Source organism: Malus sylvestris, chromosome 5 (assembly GCF_916048215.2).
Source record: "Malus sylvestris chromosome 5, drMalSylv7.2, whole genome shotgun sequence".
NCBI lineage: Eukaryota > Viridiplantae > Streptophyta > Magnoliopsida > Rosales > Rosaceae > Malus > Malus sylvestris.
The window spans coordinates 25,229,334-25,241,937 of NC_062264.1; the positions used below are offsets into that span (position 1 = coordinate 25,229,334).

Here is a 12,604-nt window from a genome sequence, read left to right on the forward strand (position 1 = left end):
GTCAACCCTAGGCTCAAATCTTCACCAGGGACTTTTCTCAGGTCCCTCAAATTTTGCCATTATTTCACTTTTGGTTACTTTTTCTCCAATTCACAATATCCCAAACACTTGCAGCCAAAATAACTACTTGCATATGGAAAATAATTTCCGCAATCCTGTTTTCTTCTTATGGACTCTTCTCTTTATTTTTGTCTCTTGATCATGCTTTTGTTCAATCTAAAGACTAGAAAAGGAGAGCAAAGTGTTAGATGAGAAAAATAGAATGCGAAAATCATTTCCCTTAGCATATTTGGGAGGGAAAGGAAAAAAGCACCGAAGGATGTGTGAGTTGAATTCCACACAAAGGTCAATTTTCAACTGTTGCAGCTTCAGTTGGAACCCATAAAATCTTGGGCGTGGTCCTTGGGCCATTGTGTGATATTTATCAAAAACAAAAGAAAAAATCGGGCCTTGCATATATTTCATTGGGGCTTGAAAGTTGCAATCTATGAACATAAATAGGAGGCAATAACAGCAGCGCAAGTAGTGCCATTTGTATTTAACTTGGCCAAGAAGAAAAGTTGACATCTTGAATATCACTGCAATTTTTCACGGGATAGTATCAAGTTATCAACAGAAATTGATGCTCATAAAAAGTAGGCAACAGATCTTATGAACACAGAAATTTGAAAGCATTGCTCCAAAATTTTGCCAGGGAGATGCTATAGAAAACTACGAGTACCCAATTGAAGCGTAATACCTCTGCATGAGTTAATCGGTATCATCGGACTTGTCGATACATACATCACTTCATTTACAATTATACAATACTCTTTGGATCAGAAGTAAATATCAGATTGCTTTGATTGTGCTTTGATATCTTTCAATTTCTTCAATATGTTGGTAAAGTAGTCCTGCAAATATTTCTCCAGTGTAACTATATCTTTTCCGTCAACCCCAAGAAGACCATATGTTTCGCTCATTGGAACAGAGAAAACAGTATCGCTTGAAAGAACCTACAAATGCCAAAACACAGGGCATTAGCCCTCTCCGTTAGAACAAACAGTGTATAAGAACTTCTTTTCAGAATGCAAATGTTGTAAAACAACAATTACAATGCAAATTACAATATTTCAAAAATATAATAACTTGTTTTACGTAAATGACTGTCAAAACCATATTAAGAACTTACCTCTGAAAATGCCAATCTATCAGCAACATCATTTGTCCACTCAAACAGCCTAGTTAGCTGACGGGTTACTCTCAGGACAGAAACTGGGACAGTAGTTATATTTGCCTCTTGCCCCGCAAACCTTTCGCACAACGTTATTACCTACAAGAAAAAGGCATGTTCACAAGAACGTGACAATGGGGGTGAGGCACAGCGAGAGGATTTAAGAACAATGATGGGCTTCTGGTGGTAAACTATTCTCATTCACCTCTTGGGTTGTCCATGCACGAGGGCCAGCAAATGTGAGAAGCTTCCCATTGACTTTCTCATTTCTTAAAGCTATAAAGGTCAGGCGAGCTACATCCTAATACACACACAAAAAAAAAAGTGTTCAGATACCATGATGACATGAAGAAAAAAAATGGTAATCCTTAGATTAACCAGGTAAATGGTCAATGCATAGTTAACCTGGGTGTCCATGTAAGCAATCCTTGTGGGGGCGTCTGTTCCCCATACCGATTTCTCTTCTAATATAGGCACTGCATACTGTCCAATAATCCCCTGAGAAAGTAAAAACGAAAAGATAAGCATTTTCACTTAGTAGTTAGTACTACATTAACGAGGCAAGGATAACTAGCATACATAAATATTGATTGTTGTATGAAATCACGTCTTTGGAAAGATTCCCTTCTGAGCTATAAACAATTCTCCAGGTATATGCATATAACCTTTTCAGGGTGTGTGCTTGGTTGCATGCCTGTTTTTGTCAAGTGAATGATATTTATACATGCTACTTTTTATAAATCTATCCAGTTTAATTGGTCTTTCTGATAAAGAAATGATAGGGGTTGGACGAGTGCTACATGAGAACGAGAACATTAAGAAGATACGGAAATTAATTTGAAACATCAAGCTGTCAGGGAAAGCAAAAATTTGGATACGCCAGTAACAAGATAATAAAAGAGGAAGTTTAAGTGAAACTTACTTGCATGAATCCACATAAACGAATTATGATGTGATTTATGCCTGAATCTTGGAGAAACTTTTCAGTGCAATACTTGATCTCCATAAGTGGAACTTCGGGATGCTGGTCACAGTTGTGGATGGAATAGAATACAAATTTTTGGATCCCCATTGCTTTTGCACATTGTATAAGAGCAACTTTTCCCTCCCAATCTACCTAAATAGAACAAATGGGTAGATAAGTCCAAAAGAGAGGGACACAGAAGTAAGTCTGGTATGTTTACTGCAACATATAAAATAACTTCATGATCTCTGAAGACCTGAAGATGGATACACGAATCTCTTAACAACTCTCTAAATTCAGCCGGAGCATTTATTTAAAGGTTGAACACAGACCTTTTCTAATTTCTTTGAGTTTCTTTGTTGAACAAGGAATAACATAAATACACAAAAAGCTTCCTTTTTGACAATGCCACAATACTGTAATGCAATTAGGAAAGGAAAGGTAGACGATGATATTCTTTGAACTACATATGCAATGAATGAACCGAACCAGTGATAGCTTCAAAAGATGATCCACACATGGGAATTAATTTCTAGGCTGATTACAAAAACTATTAATGTACAGAAACTCACCTTTTTTATGGGCTCTTCGGGACGGCCCGTCGCACAATCGATGATTGTGTGAATCCCTACCAATGTAGCAGGTATGGTCTCTGGTTTGCTAAGGTCTGCCTGCTCACCACAACACATTCATTCATCAAACCACTTGAAATTTCAAAAAAACAAAAAAAACAATAAAAAGAAAACAAAAAACAAAATGTCTCCAACTTCTAAATACTTACTATATAAATAACAAGAACCCAAGTAGGATTAAGCCAATTTACATATAAGAATTACTGAATCATAGTGAAAATTTCGAGATTTATATAAGATTATAAGAGTTGGTGAATTGGAATTACATTCACAACGGTAGCACCCCAATCTCTGAGGAAATCAGCAGGGGCTGGTCTCGGCCTAACCAAGCACCTAACATCATAGCCTTCATCAAGTGCTCTCCTCACAATCTGCCTCCCCAGAGTCCCGGTGGCGCCGACCACTAGTATGCTGGTGGGTCTGACGGGTGTCCCCGGAGCAAGATTCACAGCCCCAGCTCCCGCCCTGGCCGTACATTTCATGAAACGCCGCGTATTGGTCCCTGCACACATAAATCAACAATTAAAAAATGGGTTCTTTTCAAATTTGAAAATAAATAATGGGTGCTTTTCAAATTTGTGAAATAAAGTGGAAAAAGTAAAGCTTTCCAGTTGAAGCGAGAAGGAGACGAACCAGTGGCGGTGGAGGTGGAAGAAGATGACGAAGGAAGGAGATGGTCCGGAGCTAAAGTCCGGCACCATGAGAGTGAGGCTGGGAACGACAGCGTTTTGGAGTCGTAGTGATGGAGGTTTCCGGGTGTTGGCAGCTGGGTAGGAAGCCTCCAAGCCATTGCCATTTTCAAGCTTTCCCTTTGTCTGTCACTGACTGGACAGACTCTTCCATTTTACAGATAGAGAGACATGGAACGACGGAGCTCAGTGTTGCCACGTCCTTCCAAAGTGGATTAGGATTTTCTGCCACTTGTCACATCTCATTCCGTCATCCGACCCGACCCTGGCAATATTCAATGTCATTTTGGGCCGACTTCTAAATGAAGCCCAACTAGTCGAGACAACGAGTGTCTATGTGAGAGTTGGGTTGATTTGATCAAATTCAAATGCTATGCATCGTTAATTTTGCTCCTTCTCTTTTTGGAAATTTTTTTTATTGTGCCGTAACACAAGCAGTATATATTATTTTATAAGTAGCGAATTTGATTCAAATTATTATTAGTACATTGTGAGGGTAAGCCTATTCCTTCTTCTTTACTATATATAATATCGTTTGTTAAGGAAAAAGAAATAGTGGCAATATGATCATTGAATTTAGGGAAATAGCAAAAAATCACTCATTTTCTTAATCTTTGGACTCAAATAGGACAAACTAGTCATGCATTCTATGCACAAAAGATAAATAACGAAAATACCCACATATAAATTGTAAAAACTCACGTCATTTTTTCAAAGGTTTTTTTCTTTGATTCAGAGATAGACCTTTCAAATATGAAGAAAGCGAACTCGTTCGCGAAACAATTTCCTTTGATTTAGTTGGATTCTTTCATGCCCATTCAAACTGCAATTTCCAAATCTTTGAAATATTTGAACCCAATCATATTTGGTACCAAATTCAAATTAATGAACTGCACCACAACTGGGAACTTTCGGAACCTTAACGTTGTTGAAATTCATATTCACTCTCGCTGCGAAAACATAAAGAATTGAAAAAATACCAAAAAAAAAAAGAACAAAAATGTAGATTTGGGAACGAAAAATGTCAAGCAGCAAAATAGTCCATTAAAAAACAAATTAATGGAAGAAAAAAAGAAAAAGCAATATAAACTTTAAGAAATTCAGCCATTGATTAAGGGCTGGTTTGGTATTGCTGTGCTTTGAAAAAAATCTGCTGTGAGAATAAGCGGCTGTGCTGTGAGAATAAGCGGCTGTAAAATAAATCAGCTAAGTGTTTGGTAAACTTTTTTGTAAAAGTGCTTTTGGAAAAAAAAAGCAGTCTGATAGTGGGTCTTTTCATTAAAGAAGCATTGTAGCTCCGTGTGCTTTGAAAAAAAGCCAGTTTTCCAAAGCTACAAATAGCAGCTTCAGCTTTTTCCTTTGATTTCAGCTTATTCTCACAGCAGCTTCTAAAATAAGCCATTTTTTCAGTTTACCAAACACCTAAAACCTTCACAGCTTTTTTTCATGGGTGCTTTTTTTTAAGCACCTCACTCCCAAACTAGGTCTAAATTTGAGCAAATAAAAAGGCGAAGCTGCGAATCTGCTTTAATCCCGAGCCACAAACGGTGGGGCGGAGGGTGGCGACCTAGAATCTCATTTAAGAAGAGGGAGGTGGAAGACGAGGAGAGAGGAACCAGTGAGAGGTAAGGAACGTGGCGGTCGCAACGTTGGAGAAACGGTGAAGAGGAAGATGCGGAGAAATTGGACGAGAGAGATTGGTTTAGGATTCTTCGAGTTGGGAATTGGGCAATAGAGATTTTTGGAGAGAGAGAATGCTGATTGTGTCGGAGGAAATAACTTTTTTTTTTTGGACCAAAAACGATAGCATAGGATTTCATTAATCAACACCAAGTAAATACAAAGTGTCATTGGGTACATAATTCCAATTATCAATAAATTGATCCGGAATGAATTTGCACAAAGTAGACAAATAACATTAAAACCCTAGTAGACACCCACAAGCTCAATCACACAGTCGCCAAGCGCACAAAACTACTAGTATAGATGTGTCACAATAAACGATAACAACAACAGAGATATACCGATAGACACAACGGTCATCGCCGAATAGCGAGGCCACAAAAAATCATTGCAAAAGTGCGAGACCACAACAAAGTCATCGTTAGCAGATGAGACTCACAATAACAACGCACAAAGGTGAAGACCAAATTAGCCAAAACACCAGCGTCACCGTAGTGCACAAGGGCGACATGAACTAAACTACACCGAGAAAGATCCGATGAACAACTCAAAAGCAGGGGGACCAAAGCACTCATGCCTAGATCACCTACAAAATCTAAACAGTGGGACGCCCGCGTCCACGCTCAAGCTGAGCCGAGCCGAGTTGCAACAAAACAAGTCGCAACGAGCCGAGCCGCACTAAGATGCTCAAGCTGAGCCGAGCCCCAACGAGACGAACGCGCCAAGCTCCCAGACCAAGCCAAACCTCCAGAGCGGAGAGCACTGAAGCCATCGAGGAGGGAGACATCACCATGGAAACCGAGTTGAAGATGGGGGATCCCCTGCAGCACATATATAAACCCCACACAAGGAAACGAGCGCCAATCAAAGAAAATCTTGAACAAGCAAGGCTCGGGTCGGGATATAGGGCATAAATCCATGTATATCTGCACCCAAAATGGTGGGAGAGAAGCAATGGAGGGGAGATGAGGAAGTGAAAGGTCGAGAATGAGGGGTCGGAGTGAGGTGGTGGGAAGAAACGAGAATGGCGAGGGGATTAGGATGGTTGAGAAGGGGAAGAGGGGGGAAGGAAGGGAGGAAGAGCTAGGAAAGGGAGGGGAGAGGCTGCCACCGACCCCTAGCCATAGCCAGAGGCCGGCTACGAAGTGGGTGACGGCTAGGGTTTGTTGGAAGAGGGAAAGCTTTTTGTTGGGAGTAAAATGGTGCTTTTGTTGTTTATATACAGGCAATTAGGTCATTTCCAGTTTTAGAAAAATTCTATTTCTATCGTATTGTTGTGCATGTTGCGTGCATATCTCGAAAAATCCTATTTTAGTCTAAAAATTAAGAAAGTGGGCCCTTTTTTACTATTTCTCTTGAATTTAATTATTGCATATTCACTATGTTGAATATTGGCTTACTTTAAAGATACATCAATGTATGATGCACATTATTAAATTTAACAGTTGAATATAGATGTGCTCCTAAGAATGTAAGTATTTTTGCTCACCACCATAAACTATAGTGTATGTTTACCATACACCTAATTAATTGACACATGTCATTTCATTTAATCTTGGTTAATATTTTTAAAAATTGAAAAAGTAACATTTAGTATGAAAATTAACTAGAATTATGTGAAAGAACACATGTCAACGATTAGATGTATACATCATAATTATGATGTCAATGATTTTTCTTGGATAGTCGTCGTTCGTCTGTGTGTATCTCTATATATAAAGCCAAGCTTAAAGTGAATACTGTTTTTGGGGCCACAAGCTTCACAAAAAATAAGTGGACAAAAATGCCCCCAAAACAAAAATGTTCAAAAGCAATACAAAATAATGCATCAAAAGTGGTAGGGGTATTTTCATCATTTTAACAGTAATTTTTTTTTTCTTTCAAATAATTAGTACCTTACAATAGGCTAGCAATAATATGATTTAATTAGTTGTTCATTAAATATTATTTTCTCTATTTTTAAACATGTTCAAAACATCTTAAAAGGCTGTAATGCCGGTTATAAAAAAAGTATTTCGCACGCGGATAATAATGTGATTAAATTAGTTGTCAAATGATTGTTTTTTTTTTTTTTGAACAAACGATATTATCTACATTAAGGGGAGGGGGTGGGCTTAACCTCACAATGGGTTACCAATAATGTGATTCAATTAGTTGTTTATTTGTTTTTTGTTTTTTTTTAACAAACAATATTATCTACATTAAGCGCCCGGGGGAGGGGGGTGGGGTGGGTTTAGCCTCACAATGCGCTAGCAATAATGTGATTCAATCAGTTGTTTATTAAATATTATTTTCTCTATTCTTAATATAAATTATGTTGGTACCATATATTGGGCCTCGTCTTTGGGCCTCATCCTTAAGCCCATGACCAATGTAAAAGGGGAGGGAGCCCTTATTCTATAAAAGGGACTCTCTCTCACCCTCATGAGTGAGACTGACATTAGGTCTCACCTTCACTAAGAGATCCAGAGACTCTTATCTCACATCCCTCACAATATAGAGGGCAATACCCTCTCAGCCAAACAGAGAGCAAAATGGCAAGGGCTACATCCACAGAGAGCTCCCTTGCCGATCTATTGTAATCCATACATACATACATAATCAACATCAGTGTGGACGTAGCCCAAACATTGGGGTGAACCACGATATATCTTTGTGTTCTTGTGCGTTTGTGTAATTCACGGCCGGATTTCTGTTGTACCAAAGTCCTCCGGATTTTGTGCATCAACATTTGGCGCTGTCTGTGGAAAACGACACGAAACGCTATGTCGGTTCTCTTTCGTTTTTTTTCATCTCACCACCGTGAATCTGCACAACCCAAGAACCCAAAACCTCCATCTTTGGGCTTTTCCATAAAACCCTCACTCTCTGTTCGACTGTCAACCAAAACCCTAAAGGCCTCATACTCCTTATTCCCGGACAAGGCTTCTCTATCTTTTCAACCAAACACCACACCAATATTCTAATTTGTCCCCGTCACTGCCAGCGGAAATGCGAATGGCAAGAGGAAGGAGTTGTCTCCTCAAGATGCAACAATGATGATACAGATGACTTTCAGAGCTTATCTGATCCGTAGATCACAGGCTCTTAGGGCCCTTCAGGATCTCGCAATTGCCAAGTCCAAGTTGAAAGAGCTCAGGGCACTGTTTAATAACTTCTCTTACCGCCGTCGTGTTGTCCATGATGCAGCAAAGCGTCATAGGTTCATTGAAAGAATCATCGTCCTGCTCCTCACTGTTGATGTTATTGAGTGATGGAGAAGCAGTTCGTGCTTAGAGTCCTACCTTCTGTTGCAGAGCGACTGGACCGCCTTATGGGCGACAACGCTTCTACTGACGACAAGTCGTTGGATTTGTCTTTCGAAGATCGATATTTTTTTAGGAGGCACACCATCTTCCGTGATTTTCTGGGCATGAAGCTTGGAGATTCCCCTGTGGTTTTAGCCCCAAAAGCCTCCACCGATTGTAGGCTCTCTGAGCCTTCTCCTTCTGCCTCCGCTTCCCTTGAGGCTTCTTCTGGCCGTGGCCGTGGCCCCATCTCCACCACCTATGATCTGGGTTCCGGTGGTCACATAAATCCTGCTGTGAGAAGTTGATGGGGACACCGCATACGGCGCTCCGATTCGACGGAACCTTCCAGATTCTCAGTTGCACAGCCGCCGTCTCTATCTTATTACACGCGTGCTCGATTTTCTCCTGTCGTCATCTTGGTGGATTGGACAGTAGTCATTCACTCAACGCCCAAGATCATCGGCTAGCCTGCATACTCACCGAGTCGCTGTCTTGTGATTGCCTTCAAGCCTAACTGGATTTTTGTGCAGAACATTATAAGCTATCTTGTGATTACCTTCAAGCCTAACCGAATTTTTGTGCAGAACATTGTGAGCCATGAGCTTCCCTCTGCGAGAGCACGAGGGTGACATTGCAAAAGCAAGTCGGAGACTGGGAGCAGACCGTAATTTCGTCAAAAAAGAAGAAGAGGAGAAAGGAGAAGTGACAGGAATAAAAGTAGACGCAAAGGAACTATGTCAATGCTACATAGATGTTCACAAGCTTGGCACGATGGATGAGTGGGTTATCAGAGAATATACATACTTTAGTGCAATGTGCGACATGAGCATGACAGCGCAGGGTGTCGACCACCAACTTCTGAAAAAGATAAAACTTTCATCATGAAGGAAAATGCATGTCCCCCCCCCCCCATTTACTGAAAAAGTCACGGGAACAGCAAGATAAGATTTTTTTTTCTTTATTATTTTTAATTTATCATTATTTTGATAAGATCATTTTGCTTTACATCTGTGTGTAAAATCTTTAACAGGAAATCACATCATGCATTTGCTTTACAACGTTTATATCTGCGTTTACTTTACAGCTTTTGCTTTACAATTAGCAATATGTTATCTGTTTTTATGATCTGTGTATATATAGTGCATCCCCATTGTCATTATAATAAAGTTACATGATTACTTTTATGTGCTCATTATGTCGGGTCACATGGCCTTAGACTCTTACTGTTACTATTTTATTATTATTATTGTTTGTAACGGTTATCATTCCTTTGATCACTTTATGACCACTACCATAAAACGTGACAAAGTCTGTGCACCCACTACACCATTTACATTATATAATTATTTTATCACCTCATCTGACCAAATTGGATATCAACAACTTGAATGAAAATATAATATATATATATATATATATATTATTTATTACCCAGTGACATATATTTATTTATTGGCCTAGAATATTGTGACTGCCATTAAACTATGTCACTTATACAACATGTGATTTACCACACGATTGAATACATTATTTATTTATACAAGGCACATAGTACAATATTTTGCCTTGACAAACTTTGACAATTTGATTTATTCATTATACAGTCATACTTATACTGTCATTTATTGTCAGGAATTATTGAGCAACTAGATTCACTGATCAACATTGTTGCTGATTAAAAGAACCCAATATGCGAACCCCACAAGAAGACCCGAGTCATGTCGAGAATCAACTCATACTGAGTGCATGTCGACATAAAGTAGATACGTGCAATGAGGAATACCATGAGCCGAGTCGCCTTGCAGCGAGCATAGCCTCTAGCCGAGCAGCCTCGCAACGAGCATCGCCTCTAGCCGAGCAACCGCCTCACTGCGAGCATAGCCTCTAGCCGAGCAGCCTCGCAACGAGTATCGCCTCCAGCCGAGCAGTCTCGTAACGTGTGATACCTCTAGCCGAGTGTTGCTTTATGTTAAGCATTGCCTTGTGTTGAGTACTGGTTCAAGACATCTAGCCACTTCTGCCCGTACATGGATTGGATTTGAAGTCTCCAGCCAAAAGACTTTCTTGACTAAAGACTTGGGGGACTCCTGTTGGTACCATATATTGGGCCTCGTCTTTGGGCCTCATCCCTAAGCCCATGACAAATGTAAAAGGGGAGAGAGCCCTTATTCTATAAAAGGGACTCTCCCTCACCCTTATGAGTGAGACTGACATTAGGTCTCACCTTCACTAAGAGATCCAGAGACTCTAATCTCACATCCTTCACAATATAGAGGGCAATACCCTCTCAGCCAAACAGAGAGCAAAATGGCAAGGGCTGCATCCACAGAGAGCTCTCTTGCCGATCTATTGTAATCCATACATACATACATAATCAAAATCAGTGTGGACGTAGCCCAAACATTGGGGTGAACCACGATATATCTTTGTGTTCTTGTGCATTTATGTGATTCACGGCCGGATTTCTGTTGTACCAAAGTCCTTCGGATTTTGTGCATCAACAAATTCAATAGAGACCGATTTTATTATGTGGATTCAGCTGCTTTAATTGATTTATGAGGGGTTTCTTCTAGCATGATCTAAGATTATTCATTTATTTCAAATATTTAACTTTTCTTTTGCCAATTTACGCATATAAATACATTTAAAACGTGTAAGTCACGCGTAACATACTGTGATTCAAAAAATACCTTCTGCATGCGCATGAGCACATACATGATAGCTAGTATTTTATAAAAAGATGCTTTGGACAAATTTGCTATGGACAAAATTTTCTTTTAATTAAGTATATATTTAAAAGAAAAGATTAAAGTAGAATTATCAATTATGAAATTGATTTTTTTAAGTATGTGAAAGTGACTACTCCTTGTCTCTCCTAGTTTTTAATTTTGTACTCCCTGGAGAGGTTCTGATTTCTACATACGCACACCAACTATTAGAAAAGTATTCTCATTGAATTGAATAATTAGAGTACATTTGATATTTATACAGAGAGCTATATTTGACAGCTCATCAAAACTAACCTATAACTATCCAATAACAAACTAACTGTCCAATGACTAATTACAACAGAAATCACTAACTATCCAATGACTAATTACAACAAATCAAGATAAACAACTATCCTTAATATGCCCCCTCAAGTTGAACTTGGGCAACCGAAGTGATAGTTTGTCTCTAAGCAACAGAAAACGAGACTTGGACAGATATTTAGTACAGATATCTGCAATTTGATCATGTGAACATACAAACTGAACAGTTACAACTTTAGAGAGAACCTTTTCCCTGATAAAATGATAGTCAATCTCCACATGTTTAGTCCTTGCATGAAATAAAGGATTTTTTGGATAAGGAAATCGCAGAAATGTTATCACACCACAATTTTGGAGGATATGGAAGAGATAGATCAACATCAAGAAGCAATTTACATAGCCATGAAAGCTCAGCAGCTGTGTTAGCAAGAGACTGATACTCAACTTCAGTGGATGTTCGAGCCACTGTTGGTTGGTTTTTAGCACTCCAACTAATAAGAGAGTTTCCAAGAAATATGCAAAAACCTCCGGTTGATCGTCGGTCCAAGGCACACCTTACCCAATCAGCATCTGAAAAGGCATTTATAGTGAGTTAAGATGATGTTTTTGGAAACCATAGTCCCAAATCAAGAGTGCCCTTCAAGTATCTCAATATTCTTTTAACTACCTGCAAGTGAGACTGTCGGGGTTGATGCATAAACTGACAGACCAAGTTGACAGCAAAGGAGAGATCAGGTCGAGACCAAGTAAGATATTGTAATCCTCCTACAATTGATCTGTACTCCTATGGATGAGAGAGCAATGGAGAAGAGTGGTCAACTTTCGTCAAGTACTATTTGTGTTTAATTTTAAATAATAAAAGTTAAATAATTTTTTACAACAAAATATACGATGAACGGCTAAAATGTGAGAATTCCTAAGATCCACGGATCTGTTTCCTTCTCTTAACTATTGTGGTAGGGCCACTTGCGCCTATCATTCATGACTTGTTCCACCCTTATTTTTTTCTTGGAACCCCACATGGACAAGGGTCTGCTCTGCTGTGCCCATTTTTCCAACGCCCACCGTCAGCCTGCATCCTCGTTTCGACACCTGTATTCT

At 39.3% G+C, this 12,604-nt stretch overlaps 1 protein-coding gene across 1 annotated transcript; it reads right to left on the reverse strand.

Moving 5' to 3' along the window:
• Positions 1-513: 513 nt before the first annotated feature.
• LOC126620871 (protein HIGH CHLOROPHYLL FLUORESCENCE PHENOTYPE 244, chloroplastic) lies at positions 514-3,684 on the reverse strand. The gene is made up of 8 exons (XM_050289186.1): positions 3,443-3,684; positions 3,076-3,311; positions 2,750-2,848; positions 2,136-2,330; positions 1,619-1,711; positions 1,419-1,514; positions 1,172-1,312; positions 514-995 (listed from the first exon to the last, which is right to left on the reverse strand). Exons 1-8 carry the CDS (start codon positions 3,603-3,605, stop codon positions 819-821), a joined length of 1,200 nt encoding a protein of 399 aa, XP_050145143.1. The 5' UTR covers positions 3,606-3,684; the 3' UTR covers positions 514-818.
• Positions 3,685-12,604: the final 8,920 nt, after the last annotated feature.